The 24,809-nt window shown below is 49.0% G+C and overlaps 1 protein-coding gene and 1 long non-coding RNA gene across 3 annotated transcripts; one reads left to right on the forward strand and one right to left on the reverse strand.

Moving 5' to 3' along the window:
• The first annotated feature begins 8,006 nt into the window (after nucleotides 1-8,006).
• Nucleotides 8,007-9,873, forward strand: Gm5294 (predicted gene 5294). Of its 2 annotated transcripts, XM_006504717.3 has the most exons (4): nucleotides 8,007-8,328; nucleotides 8,986-9,154; nucleotides 9,387-9,709; nucleotides 9,834-9,873. In XM_006504717.3, exons 1-4 carry the CDS (start codon nucleotides 8,222-8,224, stop codon nucleotides 9,856-9,858), a joined length of 624 nt encoding a protein of 207 aa, XP_006504780.1. In that variant the 5' UTR covers nucleotides 8,007-8,221; the 3' UTR covers nucleotides 9,859-9,873. The 2 variants fall into 2 exon arrangements, with proteins under 2 accessions (XP_006504780.1, NP_001182057.1); NM_001195128.1 differs by lacking the exon at nucleotides 9,834-9,873 and having other exon boundaries at nucleotides 8,222-8,328; nucleotides 9,387-9,761.
• Nucleotides 9,874-11,952: 2,079 nt separating this feature from the next.
• On the reverse strand, nucleotides 11,953-13,368 carry Gm30206. Its single transcript, XR_377163.1, has 3 exons — nucleotides 13,301-13,368; nucleotides 12,992-13,167; nucleotides 11,953-12,142 (listed from the first exon to the last, which is right to left on the reverse strand). It is a non-coding gene; the product is annotated as a predicted gene, 30206 (long non-coding RNA).
• Nucleotides 13,369-24,809: the final 11,441 nt, after the last annotated feature.

Consider the following 24,809-nt stretch of genomic DNA (forward strand, 5'->3'; position numbering starts at 1 on the left):
GAAGTGACAGAGATAGAGACATGCTCAAGTCACTAGACCAGTGAGGAATGTAGCTGGACAGACGTCACCCAGGGCAGGTGGTCATAAGGGATAAAGGGAGGTACAAGGCGCATCCCTTATAAAATGAGGTCAAGCCAGGTGTGGCAGCTCATGCTAGTAATCCTAGCATTTGGAGAGCCGAGGCAGGAAGATGGACAGCCTGGGCTAGAGCGGGACCCCATCTCAGAAAACAAAACAAGTCCAGTGAGATGGCTAAAGGTACTTTCCACCGAGGCTGACAACCTGAGTTCAGTCCCCAGGACCCACAGAGTGAAAGGAGAGAACAGATGGTTGTGAGCAACCAGGCACAGATGTTGAGCTAACTGTCGGGAGAGCATGCAGAATGTTGGTGCTCACAGGGAGGGAAGGCCAAGAGGTCAGTGAGAGGGGACGTGGAACTCAGTCTTTTGCCCTCTAGCATCTACTGTATCCACTGTGGGACAACATAGGTACTCAGACTGGCATAAAACCCAGGCGGTGGCCTACGGTCAAACACAGGCCAGGTGCTTCATGGGATGGTGGCCAATCTTCTGGCTTTTCTCTGGCCTCTGTACTTTCTCGGCTTCATGGAGCATCACCTAAGCCTGCGCCCACAGAAGGTAGGCTAACCACACCTGCTTTTTATACATCCTGCTGGCCCACCATCCACCATCCCACGGTCCCTGTCATGGGTACTACAAGTCTCCGGAGCACTGGTTCTCAATCCTGCACATCACATCTTTACATTAAGATTCATAATCATTGGAAATTTACAGTCATGAAGTAGCAATTAAATAATTGTATGGTTGGGGGTCACAACAACATGAGGAACTGTTTTAAGGGGCTGCAGCGTTAGGGAGGTTGGGAATCACTGTTCTATAGGATCTAAAAACCTTATCTCCTAAAACACCTGCCCTTTATCCCAATTCAAGAAGCTGTGAGACCACAGAAAGATATGCCAGTGACACGCATGGCTGCCACACAGATGAGGTACCTAGGTCGCTGTGCATTCCGTCTCTTCTGTGAGAAGCTATCTCTATGTGGCACAAAGACTTGAGGGCTGAGGAGCCCTGGCCAGCAGGCTCCATGTGGGTCTGGGAAGATGGTTCAGTTGTCCTGTGATGGCACTGTTGTCCTGTGAGCATGAGGACCTGGTTTCAGATCCCTGGCACCCATGTACAAATCTAGGTGCTGTGGCATAAGTTTATAAGCCAAGCATGGGCGATCGATCAGGCAAGTCCCTGGCTAGCCAGGCTAGCCAATCAGTGAGTGCAGTTAAGGGAGCCGCTTAACAGCAAGGAAAGAAGGAACTGAGGTAGACAAATACACACAGACAGACAAGTGCACCCATGCACATGTGTGCATACATATATCGCACACATATGCATATATCATACATGTGTTAAATAAAGAAGGAAGCACCTGTCTTGTTAGCTAAAGCTAGCATATTTGCAGTTGTAGAAAGTAACTACTACACCGTGCTGTGGCTTTACATCGGTGGTTCTCAACCTGTGGGTCACGATCCCTTATCAAATACTCTGTATGCCAGATACTTACATTACAATCTATAACAGTAGTGAAATTTCCGTTATAAAGTAATAAATTAATTTTATGGTTGGCGGTCTCTACAAACATAGGGAACTTTATTAAGGGGTCATAGTTTTAGGAAGGTTGCTGCCATACAAAAACTAAAGACTTCTCCATTGACTTTTGAATTGCTCACAGTCACCTGTAGGGACCTGATGATCACTCTGACTACACTTCTAGATCTACCTCCACTGCTGAGAGCTACTGCATAGGTCCATGCAATGGCCCAAATATATCTGTTTGATAGTTGACTCTAGCTGCAGCTTCTCCATGCCCCGAGGTCACACCTGTGACACGGGATCACAGCCCTTGTGGCATTAAACAACAGAAATGTGTTCTCTTGCAGTTGAAAAAATTTGGAAAGTATGAGTCTGAAACCAGGGTGCAGACAGGATTGACCACTCTGTCTGGGACATTTCTAGCTGGAGCCTCTCTGATATCCACTTGTATTGCCATGTGTCCTCTGAAGTGACTGTGTGCCCTTAGTCCAAACCCCATTGTCATTGTGAAGACCCAGGTCTTAAAGCCAGGACTATGTCCTTCAAATCTTCAGTTATCACAGAAAATAGACCCTATATGATCCCATCACTGAGGGAGAGAGAGAGAGAGAGAGAGAGAGAGAGAGAGAGAGAGAGAGAGAGAAAACAAAACAAGTTTTTAGAATGTATAACAGGGCTTTAGGGGGTTAGAAATAGCTCCGTTGCTCAGAGCTGCTCTTGCAGAGGACCTGAGTTCAGTTCCTAGCATGCACACAGTGGCTCACGACCATCTGTAACTCTTGTTCTAAAGCATTCAGGGTTCTCTTCTGGCCTCCATGGGTACCAGGCATGCATATGCTACATATACATACATGTAGGCAAAACACTCACATATATTAGAAATAAAATGATGCTCAGAGACTCACAGTGTGGCCGGGAACTCGAAGACCCAAGAGAAAGAAACTGGTCAGTGTTGGCTAGTCCTTCGATGTACATGTGTACCCTCGGCTTCTCTGCTTCTCACCACAATCCTCTTCGCTCCCCTCCCCACATTCTAGCATTCTTAGCCTCACTGCCAAGCAGTTTAAAGTACCCAATCAGAATGTCAATCATTCCATATGGACAATAAAGGAGCTAAAATATATAATATGTCCATGCTATACCGGGGCTTTTTTAGCCTTAGATATTAATCCACTGACTGGAGATTAGTCTGGTGGTTCCTCAGAAAATGGGACATAGTACTACTGGAAGATCCAGAAATACCTCTCCTAAGCATAGACCCAGAAGATGTTCCAACTGGTAATAAGGACACATGCTCCACTATGTTCATAGCAGCCTTATTTATAATAGTCAGAAGCTGGAAAGAACCCAGATACAAAAAAAAATGTGGTAATTTACACAATGGAGTACTACTCAGCTATTAAAAACAATGAATTTATGAAATTCCTAGGCAAATGGATGGAACTGGAGGGCATCATCCTGAGTGAGGTAACCCAATCACAAAAAACACACATGATATGTACTCACTGATAAGTGGATATTAGCCCAGAAACTTAGAAGACCCAAGATACAATTTGCAAAACATACGAAAATCAAAGGAAGACCAAACTCCGGATACTTCGTTCCTCCTTAGAATAGGGAACAAAATACCCATGGAAGGAGCTACAGAGACAAAGCTGAGATGGAAGGAAGGACTATCCAGAGACTGCCCCACCCAGGGGTCAATCCCATAGTCAGCCACCAAAGGCAGACACTATTGCATATGCCAGCAAGATTATGCTGACAGGACCCTGATATAGCTGTCTCTTGTGAGGCTATGCCAGTGCCTGGCAAATACAGAAGTGGATGCTCACAGTCATCTAGTGGATGGAACACAGGGCCCCCAATGGAGGAGCTAGAGAAAGTACCCAAGGAGCTGAAGGGGTCTGCAACCCTATAGGAGGAACAACAATATGAACTAACCAGTAACCCCAGAGCTCGTGTCTCTAGCTGCATATGTAGCAGAAGATGGCCTAATCAGCCATCATTGGAAGGAGAGGCCCTTGGTCTTGCAAAGATTATATGCTCCAGTACAAGGGAATGCCAGGGCCAGGAATTGGGAGTAGGTGGGTTGGGGAGCAGGGCAGGGGGAGTGTACAGTGGACTTCCAGGATAGCATTTGAAATGTAAATGAAGAAAATATCTAATAAAAAATTGTTTAAAAAGATGAGTGATCACATGATCACCTGGAAAGTCTAGTATACCACTCAGTCATCTTTGGCCACCTCTGCCAGAGCATCTTTGAGACAAATGCAGTTTTGCCCAAAAACTTTGCTTTCTACTGAGTAAGCTCTTTCCTAGCTCTTTCCCCTTCATAGAGTCTGCTAGTTAAGAAGCAAACAAATTCACAAGTTTCAGGAAGTTCCTCAAACTGACAAGCTTCACAAGGCTCCTCCCAGGGTATGACAGACAGCAACATTTGCTCTCACAGGGCAAGCCTGGGCTAGTCTTACAAGGAAATCTGAGGTTGTAGCTTTCCTAAATGTCACTCATTTGAGTCATGTCCCTATAGGGAACTCCAGTAAACTCACTGCTTCACTAAACTAAACCTGGAGGGAATGTTCTCTTTGATCTGTCCTTAGTCCTACCTAGGGTGAGCCTATTGACATCTCCCCAGGAAAGGTCACATGACACAGAGATAAAGGAGCCTAACTGAATGGATGTTTCTGGAATATCAAGGTGTGTAGTACTCAACTTCCCTCAGGCTTCTGGCAAGTGTGAACTCACATCAGTCTTCTAGAACTCTCCAGAGGAAAAAGTATGTAAACTCAGTTAAGATTCTCACTGGAAACACACTTGTACCCAGACATGACAGGGGACAGGACAGGTGCTGCTGGGTGGAGTAGCCAATCCAAGCCATCTAGTGACAAGAAGAGGGTCCAGATGTGACCATATCTGTGAGACCAGGTGTTAGACTTCCCACATGCTTTGTCCTGTTCCCTAGTTCCCATGGTGGCAATGTCCATGTCCTTCAGCCATTCAGCCCAAGTTCAGGGGTCTCCTTTGTCCCTCAATTCCCTTTACACACTGTCCTCTCAGCTTTGACCTGCAATGTGTACAGAGTCTGTACCATGCCCCACAGCCCCTGCTCATACAGTTCCCTACACCCCAAACCCCACAGTGGAACACAAGTCTGAGGGGACCAAGGGAGGGGGGCACCCAGGCTGTTCCCACACTTCTAGTGCTACACAGGAACCAACCCCTGGATAGAGGAACCCCAGCCCTATGATCTGAAGGCTTAGGCAGGAGTATCTCAAGTTTTAGGCATATGCTCTTAGGTCAATAAATTAATACACCAGGGCTTGGGAGATAGCTTAGCAGATAAAAACCCCTGCTGTACCACCACGAGGACCTGAGTTTGGATCCCCAGAACTCATGTAAAAAGTCAAGTATGGTTGAATTCGTGCGTGTAATCCCAGTGCTGTGAAGGATGGGGACAGTCAGGTCACCAGGACTGGCTGGCTGCCAGTGTACCTCCAGGTTCAGCGTGAGACCCTGTCTCAAGGGAATGAAGAAGAAAAGTCATAGAGAAGGACACCCAGTGTCCTCCTCCAGCCTTCTCGTGTGGACACAACCTTCCCCCAAACACACACAAAGTCTCTGACTTCTACTAATCTTGCTTAATCTCCCCTCTGTTTTAAGCAGGTGTGAGACTTTAACATTTTCAACACTCTTACCTATTAGCAGCATTTCACTTTATTTTATATGTGTTTGCCTGCATGTATGTGTACCACATGTGTGCAGTACCCAGGGATACCAGAAGAGGGTATCAGATCCCCTGGGCCTAGAGTTACAGATCGTTGTCTGATGCCATTTGGGGAACCCAGGTCTCTGCAAGAGCAGCTAGTGGTCTTAACTACTGAACCATCTCTCCAGCCACTCTCAAGCAGTTTTTGGTGGTGGTGGTGGTGGTGGTGGTGGTGGTGGTGGTGGTGGTGGTTCGGTTTGTTTCTTCGTTTGTTTTGGAACAAGGTCTCCTGTATCCACTCCAAGTTGGCCTTGAAATACCTCTTGAGTGCTACGATTACCTGTGTACAGCTCAACAGCATTAATATATCCACAGTGCTATGCCCCCTCAGGCTGTCAAAAATGGCCACCACACCACCATCCCAGCACAACACTCCTACTCCTCCTTTCTAACCACAACTGCCTGTCTCAGGCACCACGAGTTAAACTGAGACTTTTGTGTCACATTGATTTTTCTTCCCTAATGTCCTCGGGTTCCCCCACACTGTGACACAGGCCAGATACCATCCCTGCCTACAGCTGAATAGGAACTGCTCTTGTAGAAGACATTATGGGAAATCATAGCTTTGGATGGAGTAACAACAAAAGCTCTGGCAAAACAAGAAAAAACAAATCAGTTGCAATTGGGCTTTATCGAAGTCAAACGTGTTAAGGGGACTGGAAAGATGGTTCAGTGGTTAAGAGTGCTGGCTGATCCTTCAGAGGACCCAGGTTCAATTCCCAGCACCCACATGGCAGCTCACAAAACTGTTTGTAACTCCAGCTGCAGGGGATCTAGCGCCCTTACACAGACATGCATGCAGGCAAAACACTAATGCACATAAAACATAAATAAATCTCTTTAAAAAATAATTTTAAAGACTAGAACATATTAGAGTCCCTCGGGGGATGCTATGAAGCACGTGGCAACCACAGCATGGGAGGGAACAGAAGAAGTGTCATGTCTGACGGAAGATCTGCATCCTTATCTAATGCCATTACATTTTTGACAAACTGCTCTATGTGTCTTACAGCTTGAGTCTGTAGGCTCATGTTACATCCCCTCTTTTCCTTCAGGCCTCCGAAGTGGTGTTGTATTTTACAAATCTAGCTGCATAGTGGCTCTTTTCACAAAGCAAAGATGGCGGCTGCACAGTGCCATCCATCCCATCTGCCCTCCTCACAGTGTGACCTTATACTCTTCCGAGTGGAAATCAGTTTGGATATCTCCCCTTGGTTCTGAGTGATCCTGTCACTATGGAAAGAAAGACTGTGTCATCACTAAAGCAGTCATGAGGCCCTGTTGTGTCTACCTGGTCTCTCATGTGCATTCTATGAGTCAGACTCTAAAGTGGGTAAACTTCTGAAATCAGCGTTTTCATTGGTCTTTCGCATATGCCCAGAGTCCCTCCATTTTTACTGCCTGTGTAGTACTCTACAGTGTAGACACCACATAGTTTTCTCAACCTCACATCTGTTGAAAGGTGTGTTTCCAATCAGAAGTTGCTTGCAGTAAACCTCTGAGCATCTGGCTGATTTCCAGTGTCTGGGTGGCTGTGTATAAAGGTGTGTTATGAGATGAGTGGATCATATGGGAACCATGTGTTTGTGTTTCTGTTTGTTTGTTTGCTTGCTTGAGACAAAGTCTCGCTGTATAAAGCAGGCTGACCAGGAAATGCATGGTCTTCCTGCCTTAGCCTACTGAGTTCCAGGATTATAGGTCTGTTGCCACCATTACTGACTACGTGTTTAAATTTTAAAGTGATGGCCAAGTTGTTTCACAGAGGGACTGTGTACTTTATTTCCCCCAAGTTCCTGACTCCTAAGCTGTGGCAGTAGTCACGCCCCCACCATGGCACAAAGTAGCAGGACCCGGTCACTCAGGCTGCTCCAAAAAGCATCTCAGTGTCACCCACCTAGGTGGCCACTTGTTGTCATATGAGAGGTAGCACTAGGCCCCAACAACGAAGTCAAAGTGCTACCCTGAAGGAAAAAACTAAGGCTAGCCCTGGCCTCTCATCTCTCTGGGCTCACAAATGTCCTAGTCTGGCTTCTGTAGATTGTTGGAAAGAAGTCTCTGAGATGCCAAGGATTCCCTGAGACTTCCCATCTCACCATGGTTTCCCAATTTGACTCAAATGCCTCCTCCCTATGCAAGCACTTTACCCCTCCCAACCCAGAGAGCCACTAGGAAGCTCAGAAGAACCTCTGTGGTGCCAGAGACCCATGAGAGGCTATTTCTAGGCAAGGATGAACTGTGGGAGGAGGGCTCAGGATGTCGGAAGGAACCCTGGGCCTTGGATCTCCATCAGCTACCTGGTACAATGCAGAAACAGGGAGACAGGTTGGGGCAGGAGCCCGCATCAGCCTGGACCAGTCTTTGGACTCTGGGGCTGAAAGCAGCCAGCCCGTAGGAAAGGGGACAGCAGTTCAGCTTTTTAAGACTGCCCCCCACCCCCGCACCCCATTGCCTCTAGGTGTAGGTGCAGCAATGACCCTAGAATCTGCGAATCTGGACTCCGTGGACTCTGCCATAGTCTCAGGATTGGCCTCAGGGGAGGACGGAGAGGGGTTGTCCTGACTGTGAAGCCAGACCACTCTCTTGGCCTCCCTTGCCTGAAGGTCAGAGGGTGGCAGCGCTCCCCAACTGTGCTTCCCACTCTGTGGTAGCTGGGAACAACCCCCGCACTGGGATTGGACGCCAGAGAACCAGGCGGAGCAGGCGGGGACCCCAGAAGCCCAGGCTCCCCGCTCCCTGCACTCAAACGCTGTTGTCCCAGCCAAGAGAACCTAGTGCTGGGCCCTGGCTGCCTGTGGCCAGCACGGAGGCGGCGGCGGCGGCCCGCAGTGCAGGCCAGTACAGGGCAGCCACGATGTTTGACAGCTCACAGTATCCCTATAACTGCTTCAATGACGACGCTGACGACTACCCTGCCGGCAGCTCCGACGAGGAAAAGCGGCTTACAAGGCCAGCGTACAGGTGACCCCGGGGGCAGGTTTCATGGGTCCCACAGGAGCGGTAGAGGTCTGTGTAGCCAGGACCTCACCAGGACTAGGAAGATGTGGGATTCGTTCTTTATGCGGATCTCTGAGGAAGGACACGTTTCAGCGCACTCTGGAGATAGCCACTGGGCAGTGAGGGGGGAATCCTCCAAGTGCTGAGCAGGCTAAAAGTGGGGTCTGGGTAAAAGTACGGAGCAGTGAGACTATCGAACCACAGCTTCTTCTGTACCCTCAATGCCCCACTGGAGTCCAATAGGCCCAGGGCAGTTTTAAAGGGTCCCGCAGAGTCTAGAGGGTATCAGAGATTTCGGAGGACTCCCTGGGCTCCAAAGAAACTTGGGGTTCAGAGGGTCTCGGGATTCATAAGGTCTCGGGGGTCTCTAGCTGGTGGGGAGTGGTTCAGATGGTAAAGAGTGTTTTAAAGGAACCAGGGTGCTTCTGGGAGACTCCAGAGGATCTGTAGAGGCTTCAAGGCAGTCTGCTGAGCAGGTCCTTGGAGCTCCAGTGGATGGAGGTTCCATCTGGTCTCGAGGGTTCCAGCCAGTCTCAGGGCAGGTCTGACTTCACCAGCGCTTCTGCGGTTCAGAGCCACCCTGACTGATGCAGCCCCCTCTGTCTGGCCCCCCTGTTGCAGCTACATTGCTCTCATCGCCATGGCCATCCAACAGAGCCCCGCGGGCCGCGTAACCCTATCAGGCATCTACGACTTTATCATGCGCAAGTTCCCTTATTACCGCGCCAACCAGCGCGCCTGGCAGAACTCCATCCGCCACAACCTGTCGCTCAACAGCTGCTTCGTCAAGGTGAGCCCCTCCCCCGCCCTCTGTGCACACTGGACCCCCGAGTGTCCCCAGTCATCCCTGGTGACCGGCAGAGGGGCAGGGTAGCGGGGGTGTCACGACCGGCACCAAAGTTCCTTTCTAGCAGATTCCCGCTGCCCCCACCCTTACTCCCACCCCCACCGCCCGGCACACACTTGCCTGAGGCGCCCTGCCCGGAGTCTGGGGACACTCGCTGAGCCTCACACTCCCGTAGGTGCCACGGACCGAGGGCAACGACAAGGGCAAAGGCAACTACTGGACGTTCGCGGGCGGCTGCGAGTCCCTCCTGGACCTTTTCGAGAACGGCAACTTCCGTCGGCGACGCAGGAGACGCGGCCCCAAGCGCGAGGAGGCCCCGGGTCCCCTCGAACCAACAGCGCGCGGGTCCCCGGGCCCCGACAGCGCTCAAGCCCCAGATCACGAGGCCCAGGCCAGCCCTACGACACACAGAGACATCAAATTCAGCATTGACTACATCCTATCTTCCCCGGACCCTTTCCCAACTCTCAGGTCATCCTGTCACTCGCAGGAAGCCAGGTACCCGGCTCTGGAACCCCAGCAGATGAGCTTTCAGTTTTGGGCTGCATGAGGTGGCCTTTGGGTCTCTGCCCCAGTGGCTGCTGCAGCCAGTTGAGAACTCGGGTCTGAATCTCCCCTGAAGGCAGAACTTGAACCGGGCATCTTGAATCAAGAACCTGGACATTACACATCTGCATATTTCTTCCCAGACTTCCTTTCATTTGGAGAAATCTGGAGACCTTCTTACAAAAGGTATTTATGGTGATGTTGTGACTTTATAAAGAATAAAAACAGTTCTCTCGCAGGAAAACCTGACTCAGATTCAGTTCTACTTCAGGATTTGCTGTGGTCTCATTGAACCCCCCCCCCCACATCAAACAGTAAAATTGCCCTAGGCTCCCCAGAATCAGGTAGCATTTTGTCCTCAGTCATGTGACAGGATGGCTTTGTAGACACCCCATCCCAAAGTTACAAGTATGCTCAGTAACTTATTTGTGAAGCTGGTGAAGGAGTTCCCTGTCTTTAAAAATAACGAGGTTTAAGGCAGTGAAGACAGATGTTCATCTATCCTGTAACTATTACTTACCAGTGATGTCAAACTATGAGAGACAGAACGAGAAGTATCCTCTGTCCTCAGCAGAAATGAACTTCCCACACCAGGCATGATGACAAAGGTTTGTCATCCCAACACTTAGGAGGCTGAGGCAGGAGGATTACGAGTTCAAGGCCTGCCTGGGCAATATTAGTTAAATCTTGCTTCAAAATAAAATGAACTCTAAGAAATGTAAGCAGTATGTTTTCTGTACAGGGACAAGGAAAGGAAGAAAGGAGAGGGAGTGGACAGGGAAGGGGACCTTATCCTGACTCTTCTCCATCCTTACCAGGTTCCTTACAGGCAGGGACTCTAGCAGGGGACTGAGGGTACCAACTGCACAGTGAAGTGCTCCTGACAGGAGTGGAGGTAAACTCCACGGGAAATGTAAACGATTTTATTGCCATTGGGACGGGCTGTTTAAGAAACACTATCAGGCACTGAGATACTATAAGCCCACTGTTCCCATTTGTCACCACCCCACCCACCTTTTTTGCAGCATTTACTGTTTGCGGTGACGTAGTTTGAGCATTTAGTAATCTGATATGCTCTCTGATTAGTCCTTTGAAAGACAAAAATCACTCCCCAACCAGTCTGGCTGTCTCAGTTGAAAATTGGAATTAGAAACGGGCCACAGAAAAAGAAAGGTGGGCAGAGGCAAGATAGAGTCACAGGAGAGATCTCTTAGGCCCAGCCTCCATTCAGGGCTGAGGGAATAATGTCTTTGTTCCAATACCTGATCCATAAAGTCTTTGCTGGCTAGGGAAAATGGGAGAGGCTCTGGGACACTGCCGTGGATCTACTTTAAGGCAGCATGGCTGCTTTCTGACCTCCAGACTCTGCTGAGCATAGCCTTTACCTAAAGCTGTTCCCACCCCAGCCTGGCAAGAAAAGAGGGAGCCCTTTTCCACAGAGCTTTCCAAAGGTGCAGATTCCCCCACCTAGCAAAACCACCTGCAGGGACCCAGACCCATGCTTGCTCCATGCTGGCTCCCTCCTCTGTCCTGGTTTGTCTGAGCTGTCGGGATGGTGTGTGGGCACTGAGGTCATGCGTCTGTCTGTGTCCTTGTTTAGTCTGTCCATCATGTATGCTAAAAGCATCATTTCAAATCACACTGGATCCACTTTAGATGGCTCATGCCACAGACGGTACATACATCAGCGGTGGCTCAGACAGTGTCCAAAGACACATTTTTTTTCCTGCTACCAACTGAGCAAATAAAATTTGTGTTTGATCTTTGGGATGCTTACTTGCCCTGTACAGTTTGTTCTTATTAGCAAAGTCTGTTTTGAAACAGAAAAGCCCCATTCCCTGAACAAGACAGGGGGCCTTAGGGAGACTCTGCACACGGGTTCATTGCCAAAAGCCATCTCCACAACCAGGGACGGGAGAGGTGAAGCCGTTGCTAGGTGAGGCTAGTATACCTTGAGGTTTGGCGGTCACTTTGTGGAGGCTATCAATCATGTTCTTAGAAGCAAAGGGACATTTCCAGTTTGCCAACGTGTGATATCCCAGGATGTCAGGAGTGAGTGGCATTTAATATCGATAACATAACAGGGGTGAGGGCTGGCCGTGACCTATTCAAATGTCGCTGCCACCACGCAGACTTGCTCAACGTGATTATAATTAAATACTTTATGCCGCTCTTGCAAATCCACAGATTGATCATCAATACGTACATTACCAGCGCATTACCCCGAGCAGATGTCTGCCATGCGCGTGTCACGGATCAGTAGGTTTCCATTAACAAAGTTGGGAGGTGCTGCCAAGTGCAAGTTCGGGGGTGGGGGGGGAATATGTGTGAGTTACCACGGTCCCAACCGAAAGTTCCTGAGCTGGGTTGCAAATCTCTGTAGCCCTAGAAGAAGGCAGAGGGAGTACAGTGAGCTTCAGAGGGCAGACCGCCTAATTCAAGCTGTGGCTCTCTATGTAAGGACCTGGTGGGAGGTCCAGCAACCTCCCTAGCTGGCAGCAAAAGATGTCTGTTTCCCACAGCGAGCCAGAATACACCTCTGGGTTCCTCTGCCCATCAAGTGCAGTCTGCCTCCTGGAAGCTGTTGACCAGGGCAATGTAGCAAACGCCCTATGCTGGCATTGCCACCATGGGCCACAGGGGCACAGACACTGCCAAAAGCGGAGGCCCTGAGAAAGGCATGCCTGTGGGAGCCCTGCCCTAAGACTGAGAGAATTTGGGGCTTGTTGAGTAGATCAGGTAGCACAGACAGCCACAGGGAGACATGGGAATAGATTCCAGCCTGCCCCAGGCCAGACTGGCCCTTCTTTAACCTTGGGACTGCAGCTCCTTCATTTATACCAGTCTGTCCCTCCTGACGTTCTGACTCCTATCTTTCAACATCCAGCCGTGTCTGCCCTATGGTGCCTGCGATTGAGATGAAGGGATGTGGACCGGCTGCAACCTGAATTGAGGACTGAGTAGTTTCCTCTTTGATCTCTTGGACACCTCACTTCCCTGAAGCCACTTCCTATTCCCCAGAGAAGATACCTTGCAGTCTCCCTAAGGGCATCTGAGGCAGACAGAGGACAAAGGTGTTTTCCTCGGTCACCTGTCTGTACCTCTATCCCAACTTTTTGGAATAGTCTCCCGTTATAAATGCACTCCTATTTCCAATGGCTGCCTGCTCTCAGGCTTCCCTCCCCAACCCCCCAATTTCCCCCCAGCCTCCCCCGACCACCACAGTTTCCTCACCAAAGTCAGGTTCTCTCCCACCTTCTGAATTATGATACTACAAGGAAGTCTTCCTGCCCCAGGGCAGGCCTGGGTTGTGAGGTCAAAGTGTGCGTGTCTCAAAGCCAGGGTCCCAGAAGATCTCAGCACATACAGTCTAAGCTTAGAACATGGGCTGGAGCCTGCGTCTCTCCAAACTGTAAAAGTGAATGTAGGCATTGTGGAACCCATGGTTGTCCTGTGTCTCTTCCAATGCCCAGGTCCATCTTTGTCTGACCCCTACTATCCCGGATATACCCTGTCCCCACCTATGCCAGCCATTGACTCTACCTGGGCAGTTTCCAGATGGTCCCCTAGGTAGGTGCTGTTGAAATCTGTTGCTCTGCCCCATGCAGAATGTTTACTGACTCAAATCTGAGAAATCGACTTCTGTAGTTTGGAATTCTGACCTTTGAGCAGATGTTGGCATACATTCCTTGGGCAGCTAATCAGTGGGAGCCATCAAAGGTCTCGTGGGGAACAGAGAAGGCAGTGCCTGGACTGGAGAGAGGCTGAAGGTGTCCTTCCTGGTCAGGCTAGAGGATCTGTAGGAAAGCTACTGCAGCACAAGACCATCTGCCCAGGTGCATGGTGACAGGGCCACCCTTGCACAGTAGAGGGGGGGGGCATGCTGGGAAGCTATCCCCTGCAGCACTGCGGGCACACAGGTTGGGAGAAGAAGAAGTAAAAGGACATTAGTCACCCACAGGAGCCTGGACACCCCACCACGTGGTCCAAGGACAGGCAGAGAGGTCTCCTTGTCACAGCAGCAAAAACCAGCGTGTGCCAAATTTTCTCTCTGCCTGCCACTGCTCTGAGCATCTCATTTCAAGGGTGCCAGGAACCTGGGGTTAGAAATACTGTCTGTGGGGACTGGAGAGATGGCTCAGCGGTTAAGAGCACTTACTCTTCTTCCTGAGGCCTTGAGTTCAATTCCCAGCAACCACATGGTGGCTCACAATCATCTATAATGAGATCAGATGCCCTATTCTGGTGTGTCTGAAGACAGCTATAGTGTACTCATATACATAAATAAATAAAATCTTTTTAAAAAGAGAGAAAGAAATACTGTCTGCTGAGCTGGAGAAGTGGCTCGGAGGTTAAGAACATGTACTGTTCTTCTAGAAGGCCTGAGTTGGGCTCCCAGCATCCACACCCTCAAGGCCACCTGTAACTACAGTTCCAGGGGATACAACGCTTTCCTCTATCCTCCGTGGGCACCTGCACTGTGTGCATAGCCACACAGAGAGAGCATGCATTTCTAGAATTAAAAGTAAAAACCAATCTATGGCAGGGCTTGGTGCTGCACACCTTTAATCTCCACACTTGGGAAGCAGGGGCAGACGGATCTCTGGGAGTTCCAGGTCAGCCTAGGCTACACAGTGAGTTCCAGGCTAACCAGAGCTGCATAGTAAAATCTTATCTCAAAAACATAACAAAACAAAAACCTGTTTTGATGACTCAGTGGGTAAGGTGTCTGCTTTCCTACATTGCACATTCACACAGTAGAAGGAAAATACCAACGCTTGAATGCTGTCCCTTGACATCCATGTACTCTGTGACAATCTACCCAAATATGCACAATCACACAGCATAAGTAAATGCAATATTGTGAAAAACAGGACATGCTATCTACTAGCTGAATCACTATTCAGACGATAAGGTGACCTGGAACAGTCCAGAACCCCCACTGTGGCTCAGCTGCTGGTCTGCTGCTGCACCATGACCAGCCACTTTCTCAGGAGGAGTTACATCAAAAAGGGGAAGAAGAAGGGAAGGAAGGAAGGAAGGAAGGAAGGAAGGAAGGAAGGAAGGAAGGAAGGGAGGGAGGGAGGGAGGAAAAGGAGGGGAGGGGAGAAAATGGAGGGAAGGAGAGGGGAGGACAGGGAAGGGGAGGGAAGGAGAGGGGAGGACAGGGGAGGGGAGGGGAGGACAGGGGAGGGGAGGACAGGGGAGGGGAGGACAGGGGAGGGGAGGGGAGGGGAGGACAGGGGAGGACAGGGGAGGGGAGGGGGGAGAGGAGGGGAGGGGAGGGGAGGGGAGGGGAGGGGAGGGGAGGGGAGGGGAGGGGAGGGGAGGGGAGGGGAGGGGAGGGGAGAAAAGGGCTTGGCCTAATGGCTTGTAATATGATTTTTTGTTGTTGTCCAAACAAACAAACAAACAATCTGTGAACAGTTTCAAAATTACGTTTTCATTTTCATAGTGCACAAAATGCCAGTCACATCCTGGGCAAAAAGTGCCTGGTCCTCACGCTGTCCCACTGTGCAGGAGGGACAGTCCCCAAACCAGTGCAGAGCTTGTGAGGCCCAACAGAAATTAACAGGCTCTTGTATGCACCAGTACAATTACATTCCGGCCAGCTTTAGGCGACTTCAAACCCAGGTTCCAAATAAGATGTGCGTTCACTGAACTGAAACACGGGGTATTAGATTTATAATAAACACAGAGAGAGGTCACATGGTGCTGCCATTTCTCAAGAGGAAATTAAATGAGAATGTCAGGACTTTATTCGGCTTGGCCCTGTGCTCTGTGTAGAATCCAGGTGACAAAGAAGAGCCCTCAGCTAAGGGTGATGCAGCCATCCCCATCTTCACCCAGCTTGGGGACCTGCCACATCCCGGGCTCTGTCACTGGACCTCTCGATGTAGTCCAGGCTGGCCTCTCACTTGAAATAATTCTGTCTCTGCCTCCAGAGCGTTGATATCACAGTTGGGTTTACATTTTCTTTTGAGACAGAGGTAGTCTTGAACCGGGGACCATCCTGCCTCTGCCTCCCAGATGCTCACAGTACAGGTGTGCACCACCACGCCCAACTTCAGGCTCTTTCTGTGTCTTCCTACCCCAATCTGCACTCAGAATAGAATCCAGAGCCTTACACCTGCTAGGCAAGTATTGTGACATTGATCTGAGTCCCCAACTCCCAGACTTTCTTTGTAAGTGTCAGTGGAATTCAAGGAGCAAGGGATATGTGACTGTTTTGGAGGCCACATATTCCATCCTCCTGGACCTCTTGCAATCCCTGAACTGGTGAGAGGACCCCCACTGAGAACTACTCTGCCCTCCAGAGCACATCTGCTGCAGTGCCCCCCAGGGCCTCCACCTCTTATTAACCTCGAATGTAGATGTGGTTGGTCGTGGCTGGAAGGAACTGGGTAGCTTTGCTCCCCAGACAGGAAGTTAGATGAGCAAGACAGCTCTTTCCTGACCAGGGTGACCTCTGAACTTGGGAGGCAGGGACAGCAGCTGGGACTCTGTACAAATCAAGGGATGGCTAAGCCACTGGAAGAAAGGCTGGGCACGGGGCACTGGGATCACTGCAGGAACCTAAGAGTCCAGCAAGGGACCCAGAAGGCCTTGCTAGCCTTTGCCTCTCTGGAAGGTCCCTGAAACAACAAAAGCCAGTCTGCAGGCAGCATCAGCCAGGGGAAGATTGGACCCTTCATGTGGGGTTTACCAGGAGAGTGGCCTTACCTAGCAACCTGAGTGAATGTTCTCTTCAGACAGGTGAAGCTGAGGCGTATGGAGATCAGTCAGGCCTCCACGTTCCCAGTCTAGCTGCATCCAAGTAGAAGAGATTTATGCTTTCTCCCACCCAGGCCACCAATTCCACTTGTCCCCAGCCAGCATTTCCTGGGTACGGAAGCTCTCACCATGCCCCTGTAATGCCTGAGTGCAGGTAGACTCAGCTGGCCGGGGGACCTGCATGTCCAGCAGAAGTGCAAGGGCAGGCCGAGTGGGTATACGTCCTCAACACCAGCACACAGGGTGCAGATCCAGGCACTGATACAAGCACACAGATTCACATGCTTGGACACACACAAGTGGAAGTGTATACATGTGCACACAAAAACACACAGCGATGCTCTGTCCTGCCCTAGGCCACAGAGACCTGGCCTCAGAAGGCTGTGTCCCTGCACTTAAAAGCCACAGGGGTGTTTATGAAGCCAGCAGAGAAGGAAGGCATTACAACAAGGGATTGCATCTGTGAGGCAGGAAGTGTTACAGCATACACCTATACATACACAGCGCAGACATGCACATCACACACCTGCAGTCACGTGTACGTACACACACATACACACACATGTAACACATTTGATCACAGACCAGAGGCCCAGCATGTTTGAAAAACATATGGAAGAGCAAGGATGGCAGCCAGGCCATCAGGAGGGAATGGCGTCTGGTCCAGGGTAGGCTGCTGGCTCTCTCTGACCTGCTGCTGTCACGTCACGCCTCCTGCCTCACACATGCAATCCCTTGTTGTAATGCCTTTCTCCTCTGCTCAGCCTCATAAACACCCCTGTGGCTTTTAAGTGTGGGAACACATCCTTCTCAGCCCAGGCCTCTGTGGCCTAGGGCAGGACAGAGCTTCCAGCCCAGGCAGGACAGTGAACAGCAACAGCAGTGAGCAGTGGGATGCTTCATCACCTCCCTCCATAGGTATGGAGACCTGCCTCAGAGACTTGTGGATCCAGGTGAGTGATTGGCTCTAGGGTCTGGGTCACACGGGACATAGGCTAAGAGAAGGAACAGGAGCACACTAGAAACAAATGTCCCCAGCTTCCACATCCTTGCCATCCACACTTCCTGGACCTAGGTCTGTCCCAACACAGGGTAGGTGCTGGAACGTGCTTTCCCTCAAAAGCCCTGGGCGCACAGATGTGGGTCAGTGTTTCCAGACACGAAGGCAGAACGAGCCACATGTGTTCAGAGCTTCTGAGACGTCTGGAATGATTTCTCGGTTTTCTGTTTAGATAAACTGACTGGGACAGATGTTGGCCTAGAATCTCCAGCCTCCAACTGTCCCCTGTCAGCTCATGGACCCCGGTCCACTGAGGCTGAAGGCCACTTGAGGTAGGGATTGATCTAAGACTAGGTCAGGAGAGCTAGGGGCAGGGCTGTGGCAAGGTCCAGTCCTGTCCACAGGCTAGACAGGAGCCATGCTCTCCCTATGAGCGGCCCCTTAGCTTCCTAAGACGGCCTGCTTTCCACTCCCAGCCCCATCTGCTCCCACAAACCTCAGATCACCTACATATACCCTCAGCCCTTGAAGCTTGTGGGATTTTCAGCCCTGACTCTGATTCTGAACCAATAGGGAGGCAGATCTGTCCCCATGCTACGGGTGAGGAGTCTGTCTGTCCAGCCCCTGTGACAACCTTCCCAGGCCAACTCCACCCATCTTCATTCTTTGCTGGTACATGACCACCCACACTGATTGATCTGTCAGCCCACATTCCCACCCTCACAGAATGGTTTAAGATCATATGGCCTGATAGTCATATGACCCCCAAAGCAGCAGACTAGACCCCAGTCCTGTGACTTCTATTGTGAGGGTAGGGAAGAAGGATTTTCTGCTGGGTAGATTAGGGTCTGGAACTACACAAGGAAAGCCTATCAGAAAATGGCCTGCATGAAACTAGATACTAGATGGAGCGATGGAGACACCTTGATCCAGCCATGCCTGAAGGTAGAATTCTTCTCCAGCTACCTGCCATAGTCATTCTCTATTGGGTTATGGCAAGTGGCTACAGTCGGATACCTCCAGCTGATACCCATCAGTCCTTGGGGCTCCATTCACCTGGGAAATGTCTATATAATTCTAGCTACACTGGTATATAAAATAGACACAAAATTTTAAATTTATTGATAATAAATTATAGGTAAGCCTATTCTCAAACAAGTCTTTGGTATACATATAATATTTATACACACACATATATATACATATATATGTGTATATATATATACATATATATATCACATATAGCAATACTATATTGGCATATATAATAATTTACCTTTTGATGAAGATTAAACAAATTTGCATACTAGTGAGATGGTATTATTATATAAATGGTATTGCTGTTTGTTTTGTTTTGTTTTGTTTGTTTGTTTTGTTTTGTTTTGTTTTTGAGACCAAGTCTCTCTGTACATCCCTGGCTATCCTAGAACTCATTCTGTAGACTAGGTTGTCCTCCAGCTCAGAGGCCTAGCAGTCTCTGCCTCCCGAGTGCTGGGACTAATTTAAAGTAGTGCACCACCTAGCACAGCTACGTTTGTTTGTTTTTACATAAAATCTTAATGGAATACTTGATACTTCAGGATACAGAAATGACTTCAACATTTTTCAGAGTTGGTCAATATTTTGATTTTATGATCGTCCTTGCTGAGGACAGTGAACCACATACATGTGAAGGAGACATAGCAGAAGTGTTTTGAGGGCCATTTCAGAAACTGTTACATGGTCAATCTTAATCCCAAGCCAAAATTTACTGAATGTTTTCACATGGGACTCAGGTCAACAACTCAAATGGGAGTTTTAAAAATCAAAAATGCTAATACAAACTAACCCAAAGATATGCTAATTTGATACTTGCACCCAAGGGATGATGGGAGGAAAACATTAAACGTCTCTTCTGTAATTAAACTATTACGACCCTGCAGAAGACTGTTCAAGTCCCAAGCACTCTGCACTTAAGAGTCCAGAGCCTGGGCTAGAGAGATGGCTCAGTGGTCAAGAGTGATTGTTCCTGCAGAGGACTGGGGTCAATTTCCAGGACCCACATGGTGACTGGCAGTTCTCCTTAACCCAGTTCCAGGGGATCCAACCAGCTCATACAGGATGCACATACACACAACCCAAAACATCCATACACCTACAACAAAACAAAGACACCTAAAAATTAAAAGAAAAGGAGTCTAGCGTCTGCCTCATTGTGTGGTGGATGGCTTGTGTGGTACAGAGAACAGGTTGTATGGAGTCAAAAGGCTGCAGGGGAATTGCTCCATTCAACTGGGACAAGAGTGGTCAGACACGCTGAGGTTCCCAATGGGATTGGTTTTGAGTTAACAATGGGTGGCTGGGTATACAGTGCCTATTCCAAAATCTTCCTTCTTACCAAAGTTTGAGGGGGCTCTCCCCTGTCTTTTGCTACTTTGTGGGTTCTTCCTTTTTCTACCCTTTCAATCCCCTAACACTAGAGAAGAGAGAAAAAAAGATAAAAAGGGAAGGGAAGGGAAGAGATCCCTGAACAAAGTCAAAGGTTGGAAAGGGGCAACATGTTCATCAGACTACTTCCTTTTTGTAAGGGTCATCAAGTTCCTTGGGGCAAGTTTGATCTTGGCTGTCACAATATCTAACTTCTTCTTGTTATTGTTTCCTCTTTATGCCTGACTATTTAACAAACCATGACCAACAACAGCCAACAACACCCACCCCCACACCCATCTCCATCCCCCCTCTTGAGGCCTTAGCATTTATAGATCCTGTGAAAAGTCCCCAGAATTCCCAATGTCACACAATTGCAAAACTATCTGCAGCTGGCAAAGCCTCGCCCCTGCTAGAGCAAGTGGCAAATCATAGTCAGCTGCCATGGACAATCTCAAGCAGCCCCATATCCCACACCTGTGATTAACACAAAAACATATTCTTATAATATCTCTGTGTTTTTTTAAGAAACCAAAACTCCAAAATTCTCACCACCACCCCTATTACTGCACAACCTATAGCTTTACAACCAGGGGTGTTTATGCAAAAGTTTCACTATTTGCCTAATGATGGTGAGTGCTTTGGCCAGAAAAATATGTCTTCAGTGAAGGATTTATGGCCCACACAGTCATACAAACACCAGAGGTCCAGGTCAAGGTGGTGTTGGAAATGAGGCCTATGGGCCATGGAATCAGAATTCCCTGGAATGGCACAACACCCACCCTTGGTTGCTGAGATGTCCCTCCAAGGCTTCTCACACACAATTCAGTTTGGGCACCAGGTCCCTGGCCTCTCTGCTACTAGGAATAGTTGTGACAGAGTGTGACCTGAGTAGAGCCCTGGATGCCAGCACCTACCACATATCAGGAACTTGGGTACATGTGGGTATCCATGCCCACCCAGGCAGGGCTGAGGGTGCACACGGTGAGTGTAGGTGTGGCGTGCACAGGTGAATGATGATAAAGGTGGGATCTGAGATGCACACTGCTTTGGAGATGTTGGGAATGCTGGGTGGGGTCTTGGGAACCCCAACTATGGCTCTGGTGTGCACAGTTGCGATCCTCTCTCCGTCGGCTTTCCAGCTGCTGATATGCCCCCCAAATAGAAACAATTTCTTCAAGACATTGTTAAGACATAAGCTAAACCCAGCAGTTCCCTGGGGTGGTCAAACAACCTTTTCACAAGGATCATATCCTATATATCAGGTATGTACAGTATGATTCATAACAGTAGCAAAATTACAGTCATGAAGTATCAATGGGAATAATTCTATGGTTCGGGGCACCACAACATGAGGAACTGTATTAAAGGGTCGCAGAATCAGGAAGGCTGAGAACCGCTGGTGTGTTTCTCTGGCCACAGCACTATCACTAGGCAAATACTGAAACTTTAGAATAAACATCCCTGATTATAAAGCTCTAAGTTGTGACACCATGTACAGTTGCGTCAGTGATACGGGGAGGTCCCCACAAACTTTGATAACAAGGAAGGTTTTGGACTAATCACTTGTATAGTGACCCACAGTTAACTCAAAATCAAACACTTTGGGGACCTCAGAGTGTCTGATAGCTCTTGCCCCCATTGTATGGAGCAACAATACAACTTTTGCAGCCCCCATCCCCACCCCCAGAACTTCCCAAGGAGGCACTACCCACAATACTTGGCTTCAAGCTTCCCCTGGCTAGCCTGAGTCACCCTGTGAGTTCCTGTCCTTGAGGCTCCTCTCAGCAGGGGTGTTGTAGGAGAGCAAGGGAGGGCCTGAAGCTGCTACCCCGCTTGGCTGACAGCCATCAGCGCTTGGCGCTCGCTGTAAAGGTTAATACATAAATCACAGGGAAATGTCAGGCAGCTTTTAACACTGATTGAGATGTAATTTGGGGTGGGGGCTGTCCGAGGGGCTCACCCACATGGATCCACAGCAGGCTACAAAAGAAATGATCGTTTGTTCATTTATGGTTCATAATCACATCAGAATTGATGGTCCTCCTCTCTGGACGGAGCTGCTCCAGCGAGCATGCCAGGGATGGATTTATAGGGGGATGCTGTGTCTGGAGTCAGTTGGTGCTGACAGGCACAGCATCTGGACCCCAGAGAACTTTCCAAGTGCCCCAGGGAGAACAGCTTGTCCACAGGCATCCTTGAGGTTGGGCTCAACTCACAAGACCCAGGCCACACCTGGCCTTGCCAGGACAAGACCTCAGACACAGCCCCCTTCCTGGGTCACATCAGAGGCTCCACATTGGCCCAGAACCTCTCTCCACATAGACAGCCAATGCTGCTGCCATCTGAAAGTGTGGCTCCCCAACACTAGGATTTAGGAGGCCCCAGGCCTCTCCTTGTGAAGAGTATAGAAAAAAAATTTTTGCACAAACCCTCATGAGACTGTGCACACAGCTCCATACATATGTGCTCAATGTGTCAATATCCTGAATGTACACATACTAATATGGGAGCTGGCAGGATGGTTCATTGGGTAAAGCATTTGCCACACAAGCACAAGGACCTGAGTAAATGCCCAGAACCCATACAAAACTCCAGGTATGACAGTTCACGTCTGTAACCCTGCACTGGGGAGGAAGGGGTAAGCGGATCCCTGGGCTCACTGGCCAGCCAGCTGAGACCAACAGTTGAGCTCCAGGTTCCGTGAGAAACTCAGAAAGGAAGGTGGAGGGGCTGGAGAGATGGCTCAGTGGTTAAGAGCACCAGATGCTCTTCCAGAGGACCTGGGTTCTATTCCCAGCACCCATATGGGGGCTCACAGAAGTCTGTAACTCAAATTCCAGGGGATCTGATGCCATCTTCTAGCTTCCTCTGGCTCTGCACAGGTGATGCACATGTAAACATGCAGAGAAAACACCCATATACATAAAATAACATTTCAAAATTTTAAAAAAGCAAAATAAAATAAGGCGGAAAGTGACTGTGGAAGACAACTGTCATTGACCAATGGCCACCACTCACATGTGCATGCGTGTGTGTGTGTGTGTGTGTGTGTGTGTGTGCGCGCGCGCGCACAAGACTGCAGTAATCCAACAGAGTACACATATCCAATCCTGACATCAACCACTAAGACATCCAACTGACTTGACTGCTGAGTGTGTCAGTTAAGGTTTGAAGAATTGTCATCGTGCTTAAATTGTTTAAAATATTTCTTCATTGTTCGGCAGTTAGCAGATAGAAGTGGCAACATCCTCTCTCCTGACCACGCCTTGCTTATCCTCTGCTTCCCTCTGGGTTCTCTGTCACCTCCTGTGCTGCTGGACAAGGCACCTCCCCTCCCCAGCCCCCTCTAAGATTCAGCTCAAAGTCTGCCTCCTCTAGGAAGTCACCCAAGCTGAACTCCCACCCAGCCTGAGCTCTTCTTTCAAGACCTTTGAGTTCTGAGTCTCAGTTCCTCCCATCATGACTACAGCAGCAGTTTTCTGACACTCAAGATGAAGGGAGAGTCTAGCAATCCCTTCTCTCCCTGGAGCCAACTGGCTCTGCCCTATCTTCATTAAATAAGAGAACCATTTGTCACCTTAACCTTTAATCAGAGAAACTCCAATGGCTATCTGCCTGGATGTCAAATGCAATTAGGATTTCTGTTGTGGCTAAGTTGGTAAAGTATTTGCCTAACATTCAAAAAGCCTAGGGTTTCATCCCAGCATCACATGAACAAGTGTAGTGAAGCATACCTGCAATCCCAACATGCAGGATGTGGAGGCTGAAGGGTCCCAAGTTCAAGGTCAACCTCGGCTGCAGAGTTCAAGGCCAACTTTGGTTACAAGGGATCTTGTCTCTAACACACACACACACACACACACACACACACACACACACAGAGAGAGAGAGAGAGAGAGAGAGAGAGAGAGAGAGAGAATGTTGCATATGTGAAATGAGTTTTAACTCTAAGAACACAAAATATTAAAATAAAATAAAAAAACACAGAAAAGCATATACCATGAAAGAAACTGCAGACAGGCTACCAGAGCATTGTCTATACAGACTGTAATGGTTTTTTGTCAACTTGACATAGCCAAAGTCATCTGGGATGGGAGAATTTTAAATGAGGACTTGGTTCTATCAGGTTGCCAGTATTCAGGCCTGAGGGGGCATTTTTTGATTAATATTTGATGTGGAAGGGCCCAACCCATCATGGGTCACCTCTGGGCAGAAGATCTTGAGATGTATAAGAAAGCAGGCTGAGCCAGGTAGTGGGGCATGGACCTTTAATTCCAGCACTGGGGAGGCAGAGGCAGGCAGATCTCTGAGTTCCAGGCCATTCTGGTCTACAGAGTGAGTTCTAGGATAACCAGCACTACACAGAGAAACTGTCTTTAAAAACCAATAGTAGATAGATAGATAGATAGATAGATAGATAGATAGATAGATAGATAGATAGAACAAGCCATGGGGAGCAAGTATAAAGCGATCGAGGAAGACTCCTGATTCAACCCCTGGGCTCCGTGTGCATGCACACACACACACACCTGCATAGACATATGGGAATTGAACCATGTGCTCTCTATGCAGCCAGGCGAGCTAGCCAGATTGCTCCAAGGATCTCCTCTGCCTGCCTGCCACATACTGAGATTCCAGACAGGCCTTCTGCCCAGCACCTACATGGCTTCTGAGAACCAATGTGATGTCTTCATGTTTATACAACAAGCATTTACCCATCCAGCCATCTCTCCAGCTCTGTTACCGTAGTTTTCAGACAAAGTCTCTCACTAAATGTAGAGCTCACAGACTTAGCATGGCTGGCTGGCCATCTAACTCCAGGGTTACACCGATCTCTACCTCCTCAGTAGCGGTTTACAAGCACAGAAG

The sequence above is a fragment of the Mus musculus genome, chromosome 5 (assembly GCF_000001635.26).
Source record: "Mus musculus strain C57BL/6J chromosome 5, GRCm38.p6 C57BL/6J".
Lineage (NCBI taxonomy): Eukaryota > Metazoa > Chordata > Mammalia > Rodentia > Muridae > Mus > Mus musculus.

What these genes read in the sequence shown, in the direction of transcription:
- Gm5294 (NM_001195128.1), top strand. Translation starts at nt 8,222, where the DNA reads ATGTTTGACAGCTCACAGTATCCCTATAACTGCTTCAATGACGACGCT. An exon ending in CTTACAAGGCCAGCGTACAG is followed by an intron (nt 8,329 to 8,985) that starts GTGACCCCGGGG and finishes CCCCTGTTGCAG; the next exon opens with CTACATTGCTCTCATCGCCA. An exon ending in TCAACAGCTGCTTCGTCAAG is followed by an intron (nt 9,155 to 9,386) that starts GTGAGCCCCTCC and finishes ACACTCCCGTAG; the next exon opens with GTGCCACGGACCGAGGGCAA.